General features: G+C 35.0%; 1 protein-coding gene across 1 annotated transcript in view; it reads left to right on the top strand.

The window, feature by feature from the left end:
• LOC150101959 (forkhead box protein P1-like) overlaps nt 1-24,874 on the top strand; it is a 227,939-nt gene that overhangs the window by 91,843 nt on the left and 111,222 nt on the right. Inside the window, exons 7-10 of the mRNA XM_090399943.1 lie at nt 3,715-3,958; nt 12,285-12,362; nt 12,589-12,665; nt 15,662-15,763. Of these exons, the coding sequence (XP_090256069.1) occupies nt 3,715-3,958; nt 12,285-12,362; nt 12,589-12,665; nt 15,662-15,763 (501 nt within the window). The remainder of the gene's footprint in view (nt 1-3,714; nt 3,959-12,284; nt 12,363-12,588; nt 12,666-15,661; nt 15,764-24,874) is intronic.

The following is a 24,874-nucleotide window of genomic DNA, read 5'->3' as shown; positions in this document are numbered from 1 at the left end:
CATATGTGAATTACTGTTCAAAGATTTGGTCAGGGTTTTCCAGAGGATGAAAGATATTGGAAAAGGTCCAGAGACAATTGACTAAGATGGTTTCTGGTCTCTGGAATGTTGAATATGAAGAAAAATTGAGGGAATGCAATTTGCAAAGTTTAGTGGATAGAAGGAGGAGGGAAAAAAGGATTGAGAGATATAAATTGGCAGTAGTAGACAATTGGAATGCATTAGCTGAGAGTGCAATGAGTGCAGATATAGTGGATACATTTAAGGTTTCATGAATTGTGTGTGTGTGTGTGTGTGTGTGTGTGTGTGTGTGTGTGTGTGTGTGTGTGTGTGTGTGTGTGTGTGTGTGTGTGTGTGTGTGTGTGTGTGTGTGTGTGTGTGTGTGTGTGTGTGTGTGTGTGTGTGTGTGTGTGTGTGTGTGTGTGTGTGTGTGTGTGTGTGTGTGTGTGTGTGTGTGTGTGTGTGTGACACTGGGACCTTCTATGATGATTCTTTTGACTCCATGGGGTCTGATGAGGAGAATAATGATATCTTATCTTAAATTCTCTCAACATTAGCATATTTACCATCGATTCTGGCAATGCATTCTACTCATTTACTACCTTCCATTCCTGAAACCAGTTCTGGCTAAGCACTGCTGTGGCTCAAATAAATCAGTATGTGTTATTATTAGGCTTAATTTAATTGGGTTTAGCAACTTTTTTGTTTAATTTGAAAATGTCTTCATCAGTGCATAGTTCTACAGAAGGCTTACAGTTTTATTCTCTATCTCATGAGTAAATTAATCTATTTTAGTCGGATTAATATGTGTACAATGTTGACTGCAATGTACAAATTGTATAATTGTTTTTAAATTTTTTATGGGATTCCCACTCACGAAAGGTAGTGTTAGATCTTGAATGGTGGCTCTATCAAGAATAGAAACTGCTCCATTCAAGATTTAACAAGAGAACAATATCAAGCAAAAGCATACTTGTACTCTTGGCAAAGCAGACATAATATGTAAAGATGCAGATATTAACTTTGCTTAAAAAGGAATTAAAATATAAAAGAAGAGGTTGAATGTTAAATTAAAATGAAATCGAAGTAGGAAATAAATATTAAATTGTACTATGTTTAAGGTTATTGTCTAAAATAGATGGAATCTTAATTTGTCAAAAACATCAATGTTAAAATATGCCATGTATAAAGTCGTGTATCATTGTGCGAACGAAAGTTCAAAGGTTGCAGTTTGACCACCAAAGATGACATAATGAGCGATGAGTAGGCATTCGTGGAAGGCATTCGTAGACAAGTGTGGGGTTTAAAATGGATTCACATTGTTGAGAGGGGCTTCCTTTTTGCTTCTTTTTACATTTTTTCTCCTGGTTCCTGTGGTGTTCCCCAGTCGCATGTGCCCTCCCCATGGGTCTTGTGCTTGAAGTTCCCAAGCGGATCAGCATGCCTGATACCCGACAAGACGTGTGAAGACGGCAAAGTGGCAGCGTGTTACCCGTTGCTGAGCGACGCGAATCGAAGAAAATATAGCACGAGATGACGGCAGTGTTCGAGTTTTAGACCATCAGTGTGGATCTAACTGATGGTCTAAAAAAATTTTCTCTTTGAGAAAGCAGCAAAGGATTCCTTTGAAGATAAATCGTGTTAGAAACGGCAACGCAAAAAGTTCGTAAGCTCAGAAGAAACAAGAGGCTAATTCAGGATGAGCACATGACTCCCACATGCGGCAATCCATCGTGCAGAGGGACAATCTATAACAAAGAACAGATGGAAGGATCGAGAAATTATCTAACAAGGTGGTAATGTACAAATCTTCCCATTTATGTGTTATCTATTGGTGAAGGTGTAAATGGACAGAGTTTAGAAAATAAGAGAGAGAGATTAAGTATAATTTCTGGGAAATTCCCACGCTACTCCTCTTAAATACTATTAATATAATTAACGGCTATTTTAGCCTGTTTTTGTTTAGGAGTGTCCCTTATATTTAATACATTGGCTAACATAACTCAAAAGGGGTACATTTTTTATTCTGCCATAATTGCCTTCTATACTTGCCCATAATGCCCTAAAATATATATATACCCCTTTTGAGTTATGTTAGCCAATGTATTAAATATAAGGGACACTCCTAAATAAAAACAGGCTAAAATAGCCGTTAATTATATTAAGAGAGAGAAATTTTTGAGACAATTTCCTGTGTTAATCGAATTGGACTGGTGGTCTATGTTCATAAGTTGTCTAGACCAAGTTTAATGTGTATGGTCGTTAGTAGCAGTAATCTAGTTTAATACAGACATCCATGTTTTTTGATATAGATGAACATAAGATTCTCATGAGTGTGTTTGAATAGCCTGTCTGTTCGATTATTATTACCCTGCTTTATTTGTATTTAGTATTAACCTTGATTTGTTTGATTATATGTGTTGTTTAAATTGTAATGTTCTTAGATAAATAATAAATATGTTTACCCATGTATACCTGAGTTTGTCTGAGCAAGAGATTGAATTTTACCACTCACGAAGATATCGAACCTATGTTTAGAGGAAAAAAGGGGAATTTAAGATTGTCAAGGCCATGACTGTATACTGAGAACTCAATCTACCTAACTACTTAATCTATATAAGGTATTATCTGAATTCTGGGAAAGTTTCTTCGGATAAGAATTTCTATCCTAAAGTTCTGATTGGCACAGTATAAACAAATAAATTTCGTCAGAGCTCGAAGAGAGAAATGGCCCCAGAAAGTCAGTTTAGAAGCCAGATCTCAGTAGGCACAAGGAGAAAATAGAAGTAAAATATTTAAGAAAACAATGGCATAACAGTAGTAAGCCCATTAAACATTAGTGTCATGCTTGGGCTAGGAATTTTTTTTTCTATTTTTATTAATTTTATATACTTTTTTTGTATTTTTATTTTATAATCTTGCTCTAGAAACATGGAACCATGGTCTAGAAACCTTGCTCTAGAAACAAAACATGGACCTTTTCAAGCCACTTCAGGTCTCCGATACGTAGAGTGGGATATCTCACACTGGGTGATGAAATTCATCTCCCAGCTAAAGACAATTATGACCAGCCATGCTTATGATGGGATTTGAACCTAAGTTCTTTGGAGAGTGGATATGCTGACCACGCAGAATGGCAAAATATAGGTGTATATGGTTTTTTTCCTTTTCTGTCTCATATGCTTTTCAAGGAGGATGTATAGATTTTAACATAATTGGATTTTTTAAAATTTATCACACTAATCATTTGACTTCAGGACTGTTATCTGAAACAATAGTTATGATATATTAATTTTATTGATATATGGTTTACAGGGTTTAAATGCTATAATTAAACTTTAATCTTCATAGATTGGTTAAGACATATAAACTAATCAGAGGTTGTTATCAGGTTGACATCGAAGAGATTTTTCATAGAATGGGAGAGGGGTAGAACAATAGGCCATCACTGGAAACTGTATAAGGAGGATGTGAGCAGAGGAGTGAGGTAAAGGTTTTTTGCATGGAGAGTGGTTGGTGAGTGGAATGCATTGCCTGAGCATGTTGTGTAAACACATTGAATCAGTTTAAGGTGCAGTTGAATGAGCTTTGTGTGCAATAGTGTGTACCTCCAATGATGAGTCTCTAACTCCACGAAGGTCAGATGTCAATAATAATAATAATAATTAATAATGTATTATGCAGGTTTTTTAATATGTAATTTACTCATTATAGGCTCCTCAAGCTACAAAATCATTATTACCTGTGCCATCAATTCCTCCATCATCTCAGTTAGCCATAGTTCCCATCAATTCATCTCATCCCTCCTTGTCAAGTATGACAACAATGTCAACATCATCTCCATTAATGTCAGTCCCTCCCAGGTTGCTTCCTTCCTTAACTCAGTCACTGCATCCACCTACGCCAAATACAATTGGTCCACTTCGGAGGAGGCTGAGTGATAAGGGATATGTTTCAGGTAAATTACTTTTGCTACTGTTAAAATATTTTTATTTTAGCATATTATGATTACAGTAGTAAACAAAATTTCTACTCCATACTTGCAATATTTATTTCATAATAAATTTTTTAAAAATTGCTTACTTACATATTTGACTTTAGAAATAAATACATTAGCCAGACATATTCAATGCATTTATATATAGGGAAGGCTTTTGTCCAGCAGGCAGCAGAAAATGGCTGGTGATCATGATGATTGTGTTTAAATGGGATGAAGATTGAAAAGTAATACGTTACATCATTAGCAACAAGAAAAAAGAAGACCTACTAAAATACAATCATGTTCTTTCTGGTCTTGTTGTTATTATTATTAATATTATACTTTGATGAATCATTGGATTGAATTACTGGACTGCAGTTCCTCCAGGCAGGCAGTTCACCAAAGGAAGGGCCTTCTACTTCTTTCCTCTTGAATATTTTCTGCCTTTGTTCTGTCAATAGTTATCGCTTCTAACAGTCTTTCAAATTAATTACTTCAGTCATTCAGGATATTTTATCTTCAGTATTTATGCCACTTTATCATCTCAGATTCTTTTTACAGCACTCTTTCCTCTAAGTTTGTTTAATAATCTCCAGAATATTTTGTCACCTTCATGTATTTATCTTCTAAGCTTCTTATGACTTTTGTTCACCTGCTTTTACAAATAGCTTAGCTTTTTAGAAAGTTTTCTTTATATTCTTTCAGGACATGCCTCTACTGTGAAATTTTGTTTTTTCTATTCTTGCAAACAGTTGTACCATATGCTTCATTGGCTGAATTAATCAGTGTTTTTTTTTTGTAGAATTAGTCCTTAGGTTCTCTAAAGTTTTGTTCTTTTTCCAATCTCTCATTTTTTCTTGAATAATAGTTTTATATTTGAGTCTACACATCACCTCCAAAAGTTACTTGCCTTTGATTGTTTTCAACACTTTGGTAGATTTTTTTTTTCTTTTGAATATATATCCATTTCAACCTTCCTCAGAACTAAAAGATGACCACTTTGAATTTCATTTCTCCTTTATATTGAACTACTGTGAAAATAACTATCAACAGCATATTCAGTAAGACTTTTTTTATTTCTTATGTGTCATCTCCACATGAATTTATACATATCTCTCTGTTGAAATCTGGGGATAGTAATGATTAGTCCATGTTCTAAATAGAAATCTGGCAGGTACTTATTATTAGTTTTACTCTTTTCTCCATATTTTCCTAAAATATTACTATATAGTTTGATATCCATTTCCTGCTCTGCTACTTAGATCTTCAACAAGGATAGCTTTTTTTTTTTTTTTCTTTATGGCAGTTTCCTTTCTAATACTTCTACTAGAACTTTTCTATGGGATATCATAGGCACAAATAAGTCTTACTGTCTAATTTCCCAATTTCAAATTTTGCCACATCACTCTATTTAAGATTTCCTACCATTCAAGAAATTTCATTTTTCTCATGTTTAGCATTGAGTATTATAGCTTGCTACTCTTCCTTTCTCTGGTCACTGTTGCCTGAATATTATTATTATTATTATTATGTGACACCTCCAAGGTGTCCAAAGACTCAAGGGAGGGCACCCACAATACAATCTCCATCTCCACTACTTAATCTACCAACTACACAAACTGCCAGCTAGGATGCAAAGACCTTTATAAGGAATATTGAAATGAAAATAAGTTACATGGTCTCATTAGAAGGTGATGTGCTTTTTTTCTTCCTAGAAACTTGAGAAACATCCTTCAAAATGACAAAACATCCAGAGAATACATGCAGTTGATAGACATAGCTGATATATTATTAGTGTTATTATTACCCAAGACCCCATGGAGTTCCTTTTATCAAACACAAAGCTCATCATACTGCGCTTTAAACACACTCAAATTCTCTGCAGATACCCACTGTCACGCAAGGCATTCCAATCATTCACAACTCTGCATAAAAAAACCTGCTTCTCACTCCCCTATTCACACCCTCTTTATACAGTTTCCAGGGATCACCTCTCGTTCTCCCCTGATCTCCCACTATTTTCTGTAGAAGCTCTCTAGTATTGATCCTATAACAACCCCTTAATAGTTTGTAGGTCTCTATAATATCTCCCCTCTTCCCCCTTCCCACCAGACTCTGTAAGTTGCATCTTCTCAATCTTTCCTCATACTCAACATTCCAGAGGTTACAAACTAGCTTAGTCAGTCGCCTCTGGACCCTTTCCAACATCTCTTCATCCTTCTGAAAACCAGGTGACCAAAGCTGGGCACAAATTTGGTTAGGACACACAATAGTCCATGTGTGGCCTAATCAAAGCCTTATACAATGGAACAAGAATCTCACTACTTCTACAAATCAGTGTCCTCCGTATCATTCTCAGAAGCCTTTGTGTTGTCTTCACAATTTTGGCTATGTGTCTCCTAACTTTCAGATCCTTATCCACTATTACCTCCAGTACTCTTATTGCCTCCACCTCCAACAATATATCCTCACCAAGCATAAATTCTAATTCCCATTTTTGTTTTCCAAATCTTAAAACCTTACATTTTGCAACGTCGAACTCATATCCCCATTCCCGTGCCCAATCACTGAATTTATTCAAGTCTTCTTGTAAGGCCACAACATCTTCTCTACTCTTCGTGGTTCATCCCAACTTTGCATGATCTGCAAAAAATTGAACATCTCCATCCAAATCTTCACCAATATCATTAATATACAAGTTAAACAGCAATGACCCTAAAACAGACCCCTGAGGCACGCCACTAGTAACTTTCCTTTTCCTGGATATCGCTCCTCCATACACAACTTGTTGATACCTATCAGATAGCCAGTCTCCAATTCTTCAGTATGACCTCTGGTTCTCCCACTATTTTCTGTAGAACCTCTCTAGCATTGATCCTATAACAACCCCTTAATAGCTTGTAGGTCTCTATCATATCTCCCCCTCTTCCTCCTGTCCACCAGACTCTGCATCCAATCCCATCCACTCCAGTTTGACTATCAACTTATCATGCAGTAATCTACCTAAACTCTTTGCAAAATCTAAGTATATTACTCCTTTGTCCATGGAAGCACTCACCTTATTGTAATAAGTAAGTAGATTACTAAACATGACCTCCCTTTAGTAAATTCATGCTGTCCATGAAAGATAATACCATTGTTGTCAACCCAATTCTGAATCCTAGTTCTCACAAGCTTCTCCAACAACTTAACTACAACACCTGACACACAGATAGGCCTATAGCTTGATGCTTGAGTTTGATCACCTCCTTTATGAAGTAGCACAATCTTGTCCTCCTTCCACTATTTAGAAACTTGACCTAGTGCAAGACTTGTATTTAAAAAATATGTCAAGGCCGGCGTCAACTCCCGGCACATTCCTTCAGAATACATGGTGATATATTATCAAGTCCACAGCCTTATTTACATCTAGTTTGCTCAACTCCCCATACACCTCTTGCTCACTTACAGTCAGTCTCTCTTCCCCATCATCAACTGCTCTCAACCTCTCCATGAAGTTACATTCACAAGATTGAAAGACCTTTATGAACTGCTCATTAAGTGTTTCCACCACACCTGCAACAGCTGTCGTTATACCATTTTCTCCAATCAGTGTCATCCTTCCATAATCATTCTTTCTTTTGCTGGCTACATATTGAAAGAACTCCTTAGGATTCTTTTCGGCTTCATTAGCTAACTGCTATTCATACCTCTCTTTAGCTACCCTCATCAACCAAGTCACCCTCCTTGCCTGGTCTTTGTAGTCCTCATGGAATTGGTTATTTCCACTTCTCTTATGCTGCCTCCATAATGCCCTTTTTCTCTGTACCGCATGCTTAATCTCTTTATTCATCCATTTCACACCTACCTTATTTAACTTTCTCACCCTTGGAATACATTTAGACATTGCATCTACTAGATAGTTTTTGAAAATCCTCCAAGCTGCATTGATCTTTTTTCCAGCTAACTCCTCATTCCATGCTACACCTGCAAGCTGTCTCCTGAGTTCTTCATAATCACCCCCCCCCCCCTTGTAGTTCCACATATACTCTTTTCTTACAGAGGTCCTCACACTGCTGGCAACCACCCAGGTAATCACCTCATGGTCACTCTCACCAATTGGTGGGTGAGTTGACACTTCATTTATGATTACATTCTCTGATGAGATGACCAAATCCAAGATCCGCAATCCTCGTGTGCCCTCTGTTACATACTGTCTGAGGTAGTTATCCCTCAAAAACTCAAGAAACTCCTTTTCTTTACTTCAGTTGCTATCTCATCATTCCAATGTATATTGCCATAATTAAAACTGCCCATTATGATCACTCTTTTCTTATTTGCTTGCTAATTTGATTATACATTTCATAGTCACTACCATCCACATTTTCTGGTCTATAACAACATCCAACCAAGTATTTCATTCCATTCACCTCTATCTCACATATGAATAGGATTAATCATCCTTTTACAGCATGAAGTCTCTGTGAAGCTCAGTTACTTTGTTGTGACAGGCCGTTGAACTTAACACAATAAGGTGAAAATGAGATACTTTTTTTTTATAATAATTGAGGTGCCCACTGTTGCATTGTTTTCTCATTTTTGCTTACACCATTATAGACTAACCACAACTACACCAACACCATCTACCGCCCACCACTACCACTAGTATTTCCACAGACAATTACAAACATCCATGCCCATGGTGGGATTTGAACCCGCAGCCTTTTGACTGGAGAGCAGATACGGTAACCGCTTGGCCAACCAGGATCTCTGTCCTTTCTTTTAGTTTCAGACAGAATGGCTCTTTCATAATTGCTTCCATGTTCTTTACAACTGATTGCTGCTCATTATTATTATTATTATTATTGTTGTTATTATTTTCCTGGGCATCACCATTAGACTCATTGAAGGGAGGCTCAAACTAATCATTATTCATACAATATTTATTATACCTCTTCTTGAACTCATTCACTAGTGAAGCAATCACAACCACTTCTGGCAATCCATTCCACCCATTCACCACCTTTCTAACACCATCACTAACCACACACTTATACATTTCCCAAGGGCGATGACCTCTTGTTCTCTCCCTTCCAGCTATGTTTGAAAAAATCTTGTATTAGTCCTGTAAAGCCTATATAGTTTTCTATCATGTCCCCTCTTTTTGTATATCAGCTAGTCTGTAGCCCACAGACCTTCGGATTCTATTCTCATGTGGAGCATTCCATGGACTTACCAAGGATAGCTTGGTAAGTCTATGGAATGTCTTGATCACTCTGGAATCCATTCTACCACTTCCTCATCCCTCTGTAATCTAAGTTACTGAATCTGCACACAGTAGCCCAATGTGGCCTTATTAAATCCTTATGAAGGGGAATAATAGTCTCCCTATCTCTGCTTCTCAATGTGTTCTTCAAAACCAAGTAATCTGATGTGCTATTTTGGCCAACCTTTGCAGTATGTCCTCTAAACTTCAATTTCTCGTCTTCGTTTCCAAATATCTGGATTAATTTCTTCAGTTCAGTTTTGACATTGTAGTATGCATCTTGTAATCTCTTCTTGCACTTACACTTTTCTGATATAGATGCTTAGATATTGATTATCACTCATGTTGATGTTTTGTGGAATAAACATATGCGCAGAGATAATAATTACTAACTAAATTTATTTAGCTAATAAATTATTATACCACTATTTCTCCTTGGCCACCAAGACATTTTTTTCATGGGCACAATGAAAGATACTAAGCACACATATGCAGGTGCTCTAGCAGGATGGCAAACACCGACTGAATATGAGAACTGGGATCCTGCATTTCTGACTGCCATCTGTGGATGCAATGATGGAATATTGCTGAAAGTCTCAAAATGATGGTCTCCTAGGTGTTTGATAAAGTAATGCAGCTACTCTCAGATTTATATCTACTTCTATATAAAAGGAAGGTTTTGTTCAATTGGATCCATTGATCCCTATCCATGGCATGCTTTGCTACCCAAAACAGCTGTAGTGCAGGTAATGGACATAGTTGCTGTGTTCCTCCAGATGGATATTAGCTGTTCTTCCTGTTTGTCCAAACTAAGATAGTTTGCAGGAGTAAGGATATAGACCTGAGAATGGTTCAGATGATGGAGAGGATCTACTGGTGAGCAGATAGGGTAGCTAATTTTTGGTTTGGCTTGAAGGAAGTCTGTCTTGCCTTTTTAGAACATGTGAAATTTTTCTAAGGTATCCTGGATGTAGGGGATGCCAATGGATATTTTGTGTTCTGGATTTTGGAGAGGGATGGGTGGGGTTTAGGGAATGTGCAGAGTGAGTTCTACTGATTTTTTGAAGGGGAAAGCCATTGGTTAAAAAAGTGTCCTAGATTTGATTGATTTCTGTGGGTTCTAGCTTGATTTGCTAATATTTTGATGGCCAATATCAACATCTCAGCATCGCTGCAGCCATAGAAGGTGCCAGTTAGGATTGTAGAATCTCACCATTCACTGTCAGTCTGTTGTTGCCTTCATGCTAGTGTGCCTTCTAATAAATTATTATACCAAAATATTGTCATAATAATTTACTAGCTAAATAAGTATAGTTAGTAATTAACACCTTAATGTTTCTATGACTTGAACTTTTCACACCTTTGTGTCTGATGAATACCATGTGCAATTTTTTAAAGAAATTATTATTTAATTACTAGTTTCATACACCACTTTTGTGTACATCCTCAGATTAAAAAAACCAAACAAACAAAAAAAAAGGTATATATACAGAGAGAGATTTCTGAATTAACAACTGTTGTTTAAATTAAACTTGAAGTAGATGTTGATAATCATCGCAAGATGTCAGAAGCGTGGCTCATTGTTGCCATGTGCTGTATAAGTTCTCCCGTAGTCTAATTCATTAATATGCAGGTCTTTTATATACACTACCCATAGTTGATTTAAGATGAGACTGTTTTTAATTACATTGAATAGGAAATTGTGTCCATTTGCTTGCTTCTTTAAATCTATGTACATAACTGTTAAATTCTATGTATGGCAGTTTAGTGAGTTGCCAGTTTACTTGAGATATTTTTCTTTCCATTATATGAAACACTAGTCCTGATTTATGTATCCCCCCCTTTGTACTCCATATCCTTGACATGTTCTTTTTTATGGATTTCTCCAGATCAAAAATGATGTGAAAGTAATAATTAAATAATAATTTTTTTAAAAATTGCTCTTGGTATTTGCCAGACACAAAAACATTAGTTAGTAATTATTGTCTCTAGACATGCTTTCTCTGCTAAACATCAATATGACTTTAAACTTTGTCACATTAAACTGGCAGCTGTCCTTTGACCATACTGCCAATCTGTCTAAGTCATCCTACAGGATTTCTGCATCATCTTCATTGATTTTCACTCTTCCTAGTTTGCATGATTGGTAAACAACTGAATATTTTTCCTTAAATCATTTCCTATATCATTAATTCCATAAGCTAATTACCAGTTATATATCATTAATGTACAAATTAAATAGCAGTGGTCAAATATTAAGTCCTGTGATAAACCATTAGTTGCCCATCTTCTCCTGGATTCATATCTCCCATATACTATTCTTTGATGTCTACCATCAGCCATCCTCATGTACAAATCACCAGCTGTATATCCATCTTCATCTTCATCCTCACCATCTGCACTCATTATTCTTCTTCTTATTATTATTACGTGATGCCTCCAGGAAGTCCATTACTCATCGAGGGAGGGTACTTGCTCTATAACTCTCTGTCTCCACCACTCAATCCACCAACTACAACGAACCGTAGCTACACCAACCAACATTGTCTACTGCCCACCACCACTAGTATTTTCACAGACAATCACAAACATCCATGCCCACGGCGGGATTCGAACTCACAGCCTTTTGGCTGAAGAGTGGATACACTAACCACTTGGCCAACCAGACTGGTATTCTTCCATAGCTGTTCTTCCTTTTAGTCTCAACATAGCAGAAGAACTCTTTTGGGGATTTTCTTTGGTCTGCTAAGCTAGTCTTTCATAATCTGCTTTACTTTTCTATAACCCATACTGGTCATCATTATTGCTTGTGCCTTGTATTGTTCATGAGCTTGCTGATTGCTTTTCTCTTTATGTATCCTCTACAGCTTTTTCTTTTTTTTAGAACTCCCACTTAATGGTGCTATTCATCCATCGAACTCCTATCTGGTAAAAGTTTGAGATTTAGAATTTTCTTTTTTTAGCCATCATCTTAATTGGATAAACTCACAAATTAATATATCATAAAAAAAATATCATCATCCAAAACATTCTCTTATGAATGAATTTTTCTGCTTCCAGGACTGGACTTACCGACATACCCTGATTCCCCGATTCGACGAAGGGTGGCAGAAAGGGTTAATGTTGATATTACAGAAGGTAATTATAAGTTAGAAATATTTACTTCAAAATTATTTTGCTTGTTTTATTTTCAATGTTTATGATCCTAGTGGAAACTTGATGGAAATTCTTTAGCTTACTAAAAATAGATGAATTCTAAAATCCTATTCAAATTTATTTCAAGGTATCGTTAGTATAAATATTTTACAGGATATAATATTTTTGCATTTTTAAATCCATTATATTTTTATATATCTGTATGTAGAAATTCAGAGGAATAGAGAATTTTACAAGACAGCAGATGTCCGTCCTCCTTTCACCTATGCGTCACTCATCAGACAGGTAAATGCTTCAGCAATAATTCTTTAGCTATTTCAACTGGAATGGATTAGTTATCTACATACATTCAAATTTTAAAATCATTTATTAACCTAGTCTAATAACTGTTAACTATCAATTTCCTTTCCATCCAGCCAAATATCAATTAATCACTCATGAAATAATATTATTGTAGGCAGTAGCTGATTACATATGTTGCTGGATATATAATAATTAAATGTCAACAGTATAAGTACGTATTCAATGAGCAGTTTATCAGGGTATTTCATCCTTGTGAAGGTGACATTATGAGAAGCTGGAGTGTAGAGAGTATGTATGGTGGAGGAGGGACTGATGATAATGAGTGAGCAGGAGGTATATGTGGAATTGAGTAAACTTGATGTTAATAAGACAGTAAGGCTTGACTGCATGTCTTAAAAGAATGATCCAGGGAATTAATGGCACTATTAGCATACCTGTTTAGCATCTGTCTTGCAAAGGGCAAGTCCCTAAAGAGTGGAAAGTGGAAAACATTATTCCACTTCAGAAGGGGTGAGGGAATAAGACCAAGACTACAAATTATAGGTCAATCTATGTGTTTGGTTGTTGAGGTGTTTGAGAGTTTGGGGAGGACTAGGATTCAGAATTGGATTGATAATAGCAATATTCTCTATGATGGTCAGCATGGGTTTGTGAAAGGGAGTGGAATTCATATTTAGCAATATGCTCATGAACTACAAAAATGGTGATGAATTTATTGGATAAGGAAGACACATGTACGGTGTTACACTTGGTTTTTCAATAGCTATCAATAGATTGTCACATAATGAGCTGGTCACTAAATTGAAATGGATGGTATTCTATAAGAGACTAGTAAGTCAGATAGGTGATTAACTATCAAATAGATATCAGTACATTGTATATGGGAAAGTGGTCTTTATCCCAAAAGAGCAAGTTCACTAGCAGAGCACCACAGAGATCTCTTTTGAGAGCATTATTGTTTGCCAATGATACAAAGTTCAGAAGAACTATGACAAGCAGAGCAGATCTCGTAGCTTTGCAGGAGGTTCTTTATACACTATGTTGAGTGGGCAGGTGAATTGAGCTATCAGTTTAATGTTGCATAGTGTAAGGTCATGAAATTTAGCAGGCAAGGCTGGAATGCATAGTATACAATTAATGGGGAAATTTTGAAAGAGGTGGAAGAGATGAAATATCCAGGACTGATACTGGACCAAGACTTGAAGTTTAGGAGTCACATTGCTAAAACTGTAAGAACATCCCAATCAATTATGGCAGTGATGAGAAGGACCTTGACTTGTAGAGCCTTGTGAATTGAAGAAGGAGAGGGGATATGATTGAGACCTATAAGTTGGTGAGTGGATGTTGCCACATTAATGTGGAGGAGATTATTCATAGAATAGAGGAAGCCAAGGGTAAAACAAGAGGCTATCCTTGGAAGCTGTATAACAAGGATGTGAGCTGAAGGGGGATGAATAGCATGCTCTTTGCACAAAAATGAGTTGATGAATGTGCCAAATGCAGAAATTGAATGGATTTAAGGCATAGTTTGTCTTTTTGCATGATAGTGTGGGCCTCCCTTAATGAGTCTTTTAATTCCATGGAGTCATTGGCATTAGCATATTACTTAGACATCTGCTAAGTGAATCCTGTAAGAACAAGAGAAATAATTTGTTGTAGCGCAGGCCTTGCACCGAAACAAACTGTTTTTGCAGGTTTCTTATTAAACTTTCTAATCGCCTAGGCCTTCAAATCTCACTATCAACCACTAAGAAACCTGACATTTACAAGATCATGTGTGCTTTGGATTGTGCTACATAGGATGGATTGGGCAGGTTGGGAGAGATGCATATGTTTGAACATCTCAAAGATGTGGAGAAGAGAAGGAAACACAAATCAGGATTGGCGGCATGTACAATGGAAACCAAACATGAAGTATTATGGCAGCAAACTGAAATGATCTACATATATTATGGTTTCTACTCAAAAGTGCTCAGAGAGAGTCAGTAAAATATCCTCAACAGTGCAACAAAGTATGATATTACACAATTATGGTTCTCTCTCTCTTTCTCATAAAACATGTAGTGCACATGGAAGCCAGTGGTACACATAAAACCACAAACCATCAGGTGTCTACATAGCACAAGCATGCATTTTATTTTTAATCCCTCTTTTTCAAATATTTACTTTGTGATCATTATCTCTTTGTATTTACTATATTTCCTGATGATGTGAAACACAGATTATGCCACTAAACTAGTTGAGTGTGTGAATAAATATTTTCTACTATCAAATTGTTTTATGTGTTTTAATACAGCATTACAATTTCCTTGTGTACTTATAATGCAGATGCCTTCACAGTGAAATAATATTCCATTGTTCATGCTTCACTTTGAATGTACTTGTGCAATGATAATGGCCTGTCAGTTTCAGGCCAAAATATTTGCAATAATAAAATTATTTTTATTAATTCTTGTGAATACGGGTTTCTAAAAATAACAGAAAAAATGTTTGGGGATTACAAAATTGAGTTTTTATGCAAAAAAAAGAGGGAAATAAGATTAAAACTCAAAGAATTTTATAGCATACACTTTATAAGATTTTATAGAATATAGATACAGTTTTTGGTACGTTTTACATTTTACAGTACATTATAATATAATTTTTCAATACGTGGCAGGAAGAGAGGGAGAGGGATCACTTCCGAGAATGGAGTAATAGTGTTAGCACTTCTGGAAGACTTGTTTTTTTTTTTTGTTTGTTTGTTTGGTGTGATAACTGAGTAGAATTAGTTACCAGAGAAAATTGTGAGTGCGTTTATAGAAGAATTCTGATTGCTCTTCTGTTATATCACAGACCTCCTACAATGTTTTCAGAGTACATTTTTTGGAGAGAGCGTGTATCAATGGCATGAAAACATTTACTGAAATATATGAAGGAAATTTCTCATCGTTCTTTTATATTTATGGACTCCCTGATATTCAGTTTTTATATTTCAGGCTATAATTGAATCTCCTGATAAACAGTTGACTCTCAACGAAATATATAATTGGTTTCAAAATACTTTTTGCTATTTCAGAAGAAATGCTGCTACTTGGAAGGTAAGTTTTTAAGAGGCACTTTTTTTTAGATTAGTTATTTATATTTTAATAAAAACTATTATCATTTCACATTTATTCAGTTTTATTTATGTATAAAATAAATGGCTCATCACATATTTCTGCAGGAAATGAAATAAAAGTCCTTTTTTATATATATCTACAGAATAATACACAACTTATGATAGATCAGTTGACTGATTTTTTTTTTCTTCTGTTGTTTCTGTTAGCAGTTAATAGAAATGATTAAGCTAAAATCCTGAAACTACAGTTTTTTTCTTTGCAGTACTTCTACATCTAAAAGAGTGTTCAGCTGAACTGACTATTTCTTTGACGTGGCTGTATAATTTGAATCTCAGCACTGTGAAGATTCCACAGGAGTAAGAAAGAATGTATGATAATCCCATTGCACAAGAGTTGTGTAAAGAATGATGTGTCTGATTTGTCAACCTTTTAGTACCTTTGAAGTGGTGGTGAAGATTTTGGACACAGAAATGGGTTGAGAAAGAATCTATACTTCTTAATGAACAGAACAGGTTTACTAAGGGAGGGTTATGTTTGAGTAACTTGTTCACATTTTATAATAATGTGACAGTTGAGGAATGGATATACAATGACTTTGTACTTTGCTAAAGCATTTGGCAGGATTCAGCATGAAAGGGTGTTGTATAAGTTGAAGGATATGGATTAGATTATAAACTACTAGTCTGGTTAAGAAGATGGCTGACTGAGAGATATCAAAAAGTAATGGGTGAGCTATGTGAGTCTGCAAATTTAAGGTGATCAGTCTGAAAATGAAAAGAATGGAAAAATCATATAAAAAGAATGTATGATATCAGATAGACAAAACAAAACAAAATTACTGAAGAAGACATTGGAGAGAAGAGAGAAATGCCTGGGAACATTGAGGCAAGGATGGAGAGATTCACTAACTTTAACACTGAAAGAATAAAAATTAAATTCCAGTCTAACACTAAAAGTTTAAGATATATGTGCAAGAGGACTGTGAATGTGTGTGTGTGATAGCCATCTTATAATGGCTATTGCACACACACACATTGGGTTTGATTTGCATCTTCCAGACCAGGGATCAGTCCTTGGTCCATTGTTATTCAGTCTTTATATTAATGACATTGAGAAGGATTTAAAAGGAGACATACAGCTATTTGCTGATGATGTAAAGATTGACATGGTAATCAGGAATACAGTTGACATGCAGCACTTGCAGAATGATTTGAATAAATCATTGTAGTAGTAATAATAATAATAATAATTATTATTATATTTAGCCAAGGATTACATATCAAAATGCACTCAGAATGATATCTTTATTGCAAAATCCCTCAGTTTTCCTTTCTTTCATTTTCCTCTCACCTTTCTAATCTAAGATTAATTGAATAACCTGATTGAGAATATTACCGTCCCTCATGCACTTTATGATACGTAAATATGCATACATTTTATAAACATTTATCAACCTATAACCAGTTGTCTTGCTATGATATTGAAGAAAATGCGAATGCCAGACCTCTGCTATTTAGAAAACAGATATCTCCAACACACAGTTGTGGCTTTTATGGACACCAATTAACATTAGACCATTTAGTCTATTTAGAAACATTTTTATATATTCCTGAAAAGGTGAACACTTTGCTGTCAAACTAAGCTTAATTGCCAAACAATATATGCAGTAGGCAGTGCTCTATATGTTGATGACTTTGCAAGTTACTGTTGAATATTCTTGTAACACATCAGGGTAATTGAAAGGCATATCTTCAACAAGCAATTAGTCATATCTGTTTAGTAATTGGTTCAGTTTTTCAGGTGGAAAAAGTGTCTATGTACACTTTTTTTGAAAATGCACTCTTTACTCAATCCCAAAGTTAAGAATGGGACAAACTTATTTTCTCATTAGCAACAGAAGTTAAGTTCTTAGGGCTCTGACAGAAAGCTTATATTCATTGTACACATTCATCAACTCAGAAAAAAGTTCAAAAGAGCATTGAATATCCTTTGATCTTGCTCTCTCATTTACAGAATGAGGTACAGATTGATTTTCTTGCTTGCCTTTATTGTGCACTTGTTTTATCAGAGCTTGATTATGGGTTCCAAGTCAATGGTTCTACAAGAACAAGTATATCCCAAGATGATTGAACCTATTCAGCATCAGGATATATAAATAACTACTGGTGCATTTTGCTTATCACCTATTCAAAGTCTTTATTGAAGCAAATGAATCTCCTTCTGTTGCATTGATGGAAACAGTTGTTTCTTGACTATGCCCAAAAACAAAGTCTCTTCCTAAACATTCTGGATCTAGTATTTTTTTCTATCTTGGGAAGTTCAATATTACATGCATCAGACTGCCAGTTTGGTTTGTTTGTAAAAGATTATGCAAGCTCTTAGCATGAATGCTGACAATATCACCTACACTGAACCTATTAGCATTCTTCCATGTGCTCCATCATGCAGCTTCCTGCTGAACCAGATAAGGAAATCTCATATTCCATCATCAGTCTACTTGCAGGTGTTTAATGTGCACAGAGCACTCTGATTTCTTATCCATTCCAACAGTTTAAAATCTGAGCCCTCTGTTGGTTATACTGCTTTTTTTTTTTTTCTGACTACATTGTATCCAGTCAGATTCCACTTGAATGCAATGCAGAGATATGGTGCAAACAACATCTTTAACTTGATTTTACATCAGACCATCTTCTGTGCTTCTTTTAATTCTAATTGTTGACTTAACAACTTAAATATATGCTGTATATTATCCTCTTTACACCATATACTTGTATCATTCTGAACAGCTTTCTCTTTACACCTTGTTGTATGTCCTTTCCAATCTACAAAACTTAAATACAGATCTTTATTATATTCTTATGATTTCTCAACTTCAAATATTTTGAACTTAAAAGTTTTAAAGTGAAAACCTGATCCTGACAACCTGTATTTGTCCTCCTATTTTGTTCTTCATCAAGTTTCTTTTCAAGTTATTCTTAGATTCTTCAGTATGTATGCATAAATCTTTCCTGAAATGCTTAGTGAGGAAATTCCTCTATAATTCTCATGTTCAGTTTTCTTTCTCTTCTTATAGTTGGATACTGTGTGAGAGCTCTACTCTAGTCAACTAGAATTCAGCTTTTTGACCAGCCCTTCCAAATTGTGCTGCATATAGTGCAAAAATTTTATACCCCATTTTTCTTTTTAACTCCTACCTATTTACAAGTATTAATATGTACTCTAACTACATTCCTCTTGAATATTTTCTGCCACCCTTCTCTCACTCCTTGTTTCATTTAATAGTCTTTTTAAAGTAATTACCTCACCCATCTAAAATTCCTTTATCCTCAATTTTTATACCATCTTTATCATTTCTGATTCCTTTTACTGTTTGCTCCATTTCTCAGCTTTTTCACTAGACTCCAGGACATTTTGCTACATTCCTGATTCAGTATTTATCTTCTGTCTTCCTACCTGCTTTCATCACTTTTGTTTAGCCACTTTTACATTATTTTTTCTGTGTATTCTCAGCATATTCACTTGCTGGGAACTTTTCTATGTGCTTTCTTCATTTTTAAATTAAAAATTTGAATTTAAGATGCCAAGAAATTATAATCTTGGTTCAATCTTTATCCAAGTGTAAGCAAACAATGTTTTTGCGTGCAAAGTAATTTCACAACTGGACAACAGGTATATAGAGGCTAATGACTTCACATCACTTGCCTTAGTATCCCATAATGCAAAGCACATATCCTTATAGACATGTATAATGCTATGCATTATGGAAAGGGTCAATATCCACACCAGTTTCACTATATAAGCAAAGGAAAGTCTCCAGAAATTCAGGCAATTCCCCAGATCACTCTAAACTCAGCAAGTGCAAGTGACCCAAAGGATCATTTTACTCAGCAGTGTCTCACTTAGCGACAGGCTCACCTACATCACTGAGGAGAGCCATAAACTCAGCAGTGTCTCACTTAGCGACAGGCTCACCTACATCACTGAGGAGAGCCATAAACTCAGCAGTGGCTCCACTCAAGAGAGACACACACAAAAGACTGCTACTGAGCAGAACCACTCATATCTTACCATGGCAGGATAAGTGGGAGCCAGACCAAGAAGTGATACCAGGGTCAAAGTAATGCAAAAGTCATATTTCCATATACAAGTAGTCAAAAAGTGTCACACCTTATTACTAAAATACTTTGAATTAGAGACATGTTTAAATTTTTTCCACTTGATTATACTATAAATTAAAGTTGATAAGAAATTATATTCTTGGTTTAATCCTTTATCCAAGTGTAAACAAACAAAGTTTGAGCATGAAGTAACTTCACGACTTGGCAACTAGTGACTTTACATCACTTGCCTTAGTATTCCATAATGCAAAGCACATATCCTTATGGATGTGTATAATGCTATGCATTATGGGAAGAGTCACTACCTAGACCGGTTGCGACTTTTATTGAGATCTCATCAGTGGGAGCCAGACCCAGAAGTCATACCAGGTTGAAGTAACCCAAGTGGAAAAACTTTCAGCATTTGTCTCTAATCCAGAGTATTTTAGTAATAAGGTGTGACACCTTTTGGCTACTTGTATATGGAAATATGACTTCTGCATTACTTCAACCTTGCTATTCACTTCTAAGTCTGGCTCCCACTGATGAGACCTCAATAAAGATCGAAACCTATCTTGCATTATACTTGTCTGTAAGGATATGTGCTTTGCTTTATGGTATACTAAGGCAAGTGATGTGAAGTCATTAGCCTCTACATACAAGTTGCCCAGTCGTGAAGCTACTTCATGTGCACATGTTGTTTGCTTGCACTTGGATAAAGGATTAAACCAACAATATAGCTGCTTGTTTAACATCTTCAGTCCACCACAAACTATTTTTCTTTTCATGGGTAATTTTTATTTTTGAATTGCCTTTTGGATCATGTGAGTGTTTCAGCAATTATCATCACTTATAAGTTTATGGAAGAAGTTTTATTTTTTCAAATAAGTTTGAGAAAATTTACTTAACTGAATTTTTTTTCCTTTAATGACTTGAAAATGGTTTCTGCAGCTGCTTTTCAAAAAAGTCTGAGTTTTTATGATTTCATTCAAAGCTTAGTGGGAAATGAGAAATAGCAGAGGGACTAGAGTGATTCATTTGAAGTTATTAAGTAAACTTAATATTAACCTGTTAGCACTACACTACTTGATGACATATAACTGTATGTTCTAAGAGAGTGTATTAGGGTGATGATCATGCTCTTGACTTCATTGGTTCGCAAGAGCATTGGAGCAGAAAAGGTCCCAGAAAGAATGAATAGTTATTACAGAAGATTGGTGAGGAAAAAAAAAAAAGACATTCAAGATTCCTTATGATGTCAGTGTGGGTTATTTAATGAGTGAACTTGTTTTAGCATTTTTTAATAAAGTGACAAATTTTGTTGACAAAGTAATGCACAGACAGTGATATTTATAGACTTTTGAAATGATATTCAAATTCAAGAAGATAATTTCATTACTGATAAATGAATTATTAATAATGTACAATTGTGTTATTATATTTGTATGCCCAATAAGTTACTGGGATATTGTGAATTAGATGTGATTCTATAAACTCTAAACATGCTTGTGGCCATTTATGATGGGCATAATTAAAAAATAAAGCTTGTAAGGATAGGAAAAGACATTTGTATATGAAATGTAAATAACTAACCAATAATAAACAGCAGTTATATAAATTGATAGCTCAGTAAATAACTATAGTGAGGAGATTATTATCCAATGAACTAATAAAGTTGATGAGGTGATTCATATAGGCATGGCAGGAATACATGTCAGTTGATGGAGTAGCAAATCATCTTGTACAATTATCTGTTTCTGTCCTCTAAAAGAAAGGTATCTGTTTCTGTGTTTTATTTATATTTCATTTTACTTTCTAAGAATTTTCTTTTATTTACTAATGATCAGTATACATTATTTACATAGTAATGTATATATAAATAATTTCCAGTTGCAAACAGGTGGATAATTCCACCTGTATACAAATTCTACCTTGATTGCTAGTTTTTTTTTTTTTTTTTTTTGTTCTATCTTATGAATAAGAGATGTCCTGCATAAGCAAGTATTTAGTTGAAGATCAACAGATTTGGATTCAAGAATAGATGAAATTTTGCTCAATACACCTGTTCTTTCCTTTTTACTCAACACTTTTATTCAACAGCCACCATACTGCAGATGCAAGAAAAACAAATAGCTTTATTTATTTATTTTTTTTTTATGGTGTTGTACTACCTTACCCCAGTCCTGAAGATATTTTCAGGCACAAACTTTGTTTGCTCACACTTGGATAAAGGGTTAAACTAAATTTATTATAAAATAGCTTTATTGTATCACTAAATAAACAGTATATATATATATATATATATATTGGCTGTCCATATTGAATTTATATGTTAATGAATAATATAAAAAAGTTTTGAAAAGGGATTGGAGTATTCATTTGTTTGCAAATGATACATTATTATTATTTTTTTTATTATTACTTGACACCTCTAAGGAGTCCAAAGACTCATCAAGGGAGGGCACCTACTCTACAGCTCTGTCTCCATCACTCAATCCACCAACAAGCCACAACTGTATCAACGCCATCTATCGCCCACCAGCGACACCACTGGTATTTTCACAGGCAATCACAAACATCCATGCCCACGGCGGGATTCGAACTCGCAGCCTTTTGGCTGGAGAGCAGATACGCTAACCACTCGGCCAGCCAGGCTGGCAAGGAGAGATATTATATATACATTGGAGATGTTATATCCTGTCAGGAGGATTTGAATAGTTTGCAGTTGGTTATGAACATGGGATTTAATTGTTCAGTTTTCTAAATGCAAAATTGTACACTGGAATGCAATATGAATGTTACATAGATTACTGATATCTGTATTCTGTAAAAGTTGGATAAGAAGTGGGATCTATGGGGAGCAGACAGGAATTAAAGTTTGGAAAATATTGATCTCTGTGAATAAGACAACATAATATTTGCTGCAGTGCTTAGGAGGATGCCTACATATCATCATTGTAAGGTTTTAGTTTAGTTGCCAAATAGAGGACCTTTTTTTTTGTTTTTTTTTAAGTTTGTTGATGGCAGCAAATACATAAGTAGGATTTTTTTTTTCCGTTCACAAAAAATGCTGATTTTTAACCCTACTACTCAGAAGAATTAACTCTACAAATCATGATATTTACTTAACAATACTTGTTGGGATTTAAGCAATAATGAATGCTGGAAATAGCCAAGAGATTCATGCTCTCATTGATGAGGATTCTTCAAGAATATATGAACGATTTTAGACTAGAATTGAGTTTTTCCTCAAAATTACATGGATCTTTTTTACAGAAAAACTTAAACAGATCAAAATTCACTAAATGAACTCACACAAACTTAGCTTATATACTCATATGAGATAAGTACATAAAGACCTGTTTTATAAAAATATTTGATGATATGCATATTGCCCTTAAATAAATAACTTGAGTGGATAAATGAAATGGCCTAAGGTAGTTTCTGGTCTTTGGAATGTTGAGTATGAAGAAAGAAATTAAGAATATGCAATTTATAGTCTAGTGGATAGGAGGAAAAGGAGTGATATGATAGAGATGTATAAGGTGGAAAGGGGTTGTTATAGGATTAATGTCAAAGAGGTTTTCATAAAATAGTGGGAGATAGAGGAAAACAAGAGGTCATCCCTTGAACCTGTAAAAAGAGGATGCAAGCAAATGAGCGAGAAGCAGGTTTTATGCATAGATAGTTGCAAATGATTGGAATGCATTGCCTTTCATTGGAATGCAGAAAATTTGAATGTGTTTAAAATAGAGCATGGTGAGCTGTGTGTGTGTGTGTGTTTACTACTCCATGAACCCTATTGTTGACTCCATTGAGATTCTTGGAATAGTATAATAAAAATTACTGGTTGTTCTCAAGAGAAAGAAATGCAACACTGTAGACATTGAAAGAGATCTTTAGTGTGCTCCATCTCTCTCTCTCTCTCTGAGCTGAAAACAAAATTTGACTAGCTGGTAGGAAAATAGCAGTAGCATCCCTTATGTTATGTTTAGATATTTATTAATTAATTATACATGCTTTCAATGGTTTTTGTCATAAATAGTTTACCTGTTCTGTAGTAATTCCTGTATTATATGCTGATTCTGAAAGCTGCATCTGTTTTCAGTATAGCATACAAACTTACAGGTTTTTTCCACAAAATGTTAAGTTTATTTTTTTTATGAGTGAATCAGTCATAAGTGCGTCATTTTCATAAATAATATCAATCAAGGCAGAAGTGTAAAGGAGTTTACCCTTACAAGGATAGCATAATGCATCCATTACTATTGCTGATTTGGTAATGCATAGATGATGTTCCTTCGCTTGAAAGAAAAATCTTGAATTTCTACTTAATGAAGTAAAATATGAGGAATATGGTCAGACACTTACAGAAGACTTAGCAAGTGTTTGTATAACGTAGAATTTATTTTTTTATATCCTTAATCTAGTTATTAAAATATTAATAAAAGTAACAAACATATTTATAGTTTTGACCACTAGAGTGTGTTGTAATTGCAGGTACAACTTTTGAGTCGGGTTGAGTGGCATTCTGTTAATATGTTTATTTCATTCTGACTGTCTCTTTTTTATCTTTTCATTTATGGGTTAGTAGTAAGGCATATACATTGGTTGTTCATAATGATATTATTTAAGGAAATGACAATATAGCTACATATTAATTAGAATTACTTTTAATTCATATTTCTGATATTTCAGGAAAGTTAAATTGCCATCATCAGGAACAATGAACAATCTGATATGTTCATGAAGGCACTACTACACTGGGTAAGTAAGACCGAAGCAGAGCAACAAAGGTGGGCCTCGAATCCTAAATAGTGCTCTCTAGTGGGCTAGGATGGATGTTCTTAGCTGTCGGGTTGAAGTTCTGAGTATGAGTGTTTCTCAGTTTTGATGTAGTTTCATGCAACCAAATTTGTTGAGGTTTGGATAGTTCCTTAAGGGTGAGATAGATTCCATATTTAAATTTGCTCCCATAGAGTAAGGTGGCCTT

The sequence above is a fragment of the Typopeltis vanoorti genome, chromosome 11, assembly GCF_054136105.1.
Source record: "Typopeltis vanoorti isolate ZY-2024b chromosome 11, IOZ_Tvanoo_1.0, whole genome shotgun sequence".
NCBI lineage: Eukaryota > Metazoa > Arthropoda > Arachnida > Uropygi > Thelyphonidae > Typopeltis > Typopeltis vanoorti.
This window is presented reverse-complemented; position numbering and strand designations above follow the sequence as displayed.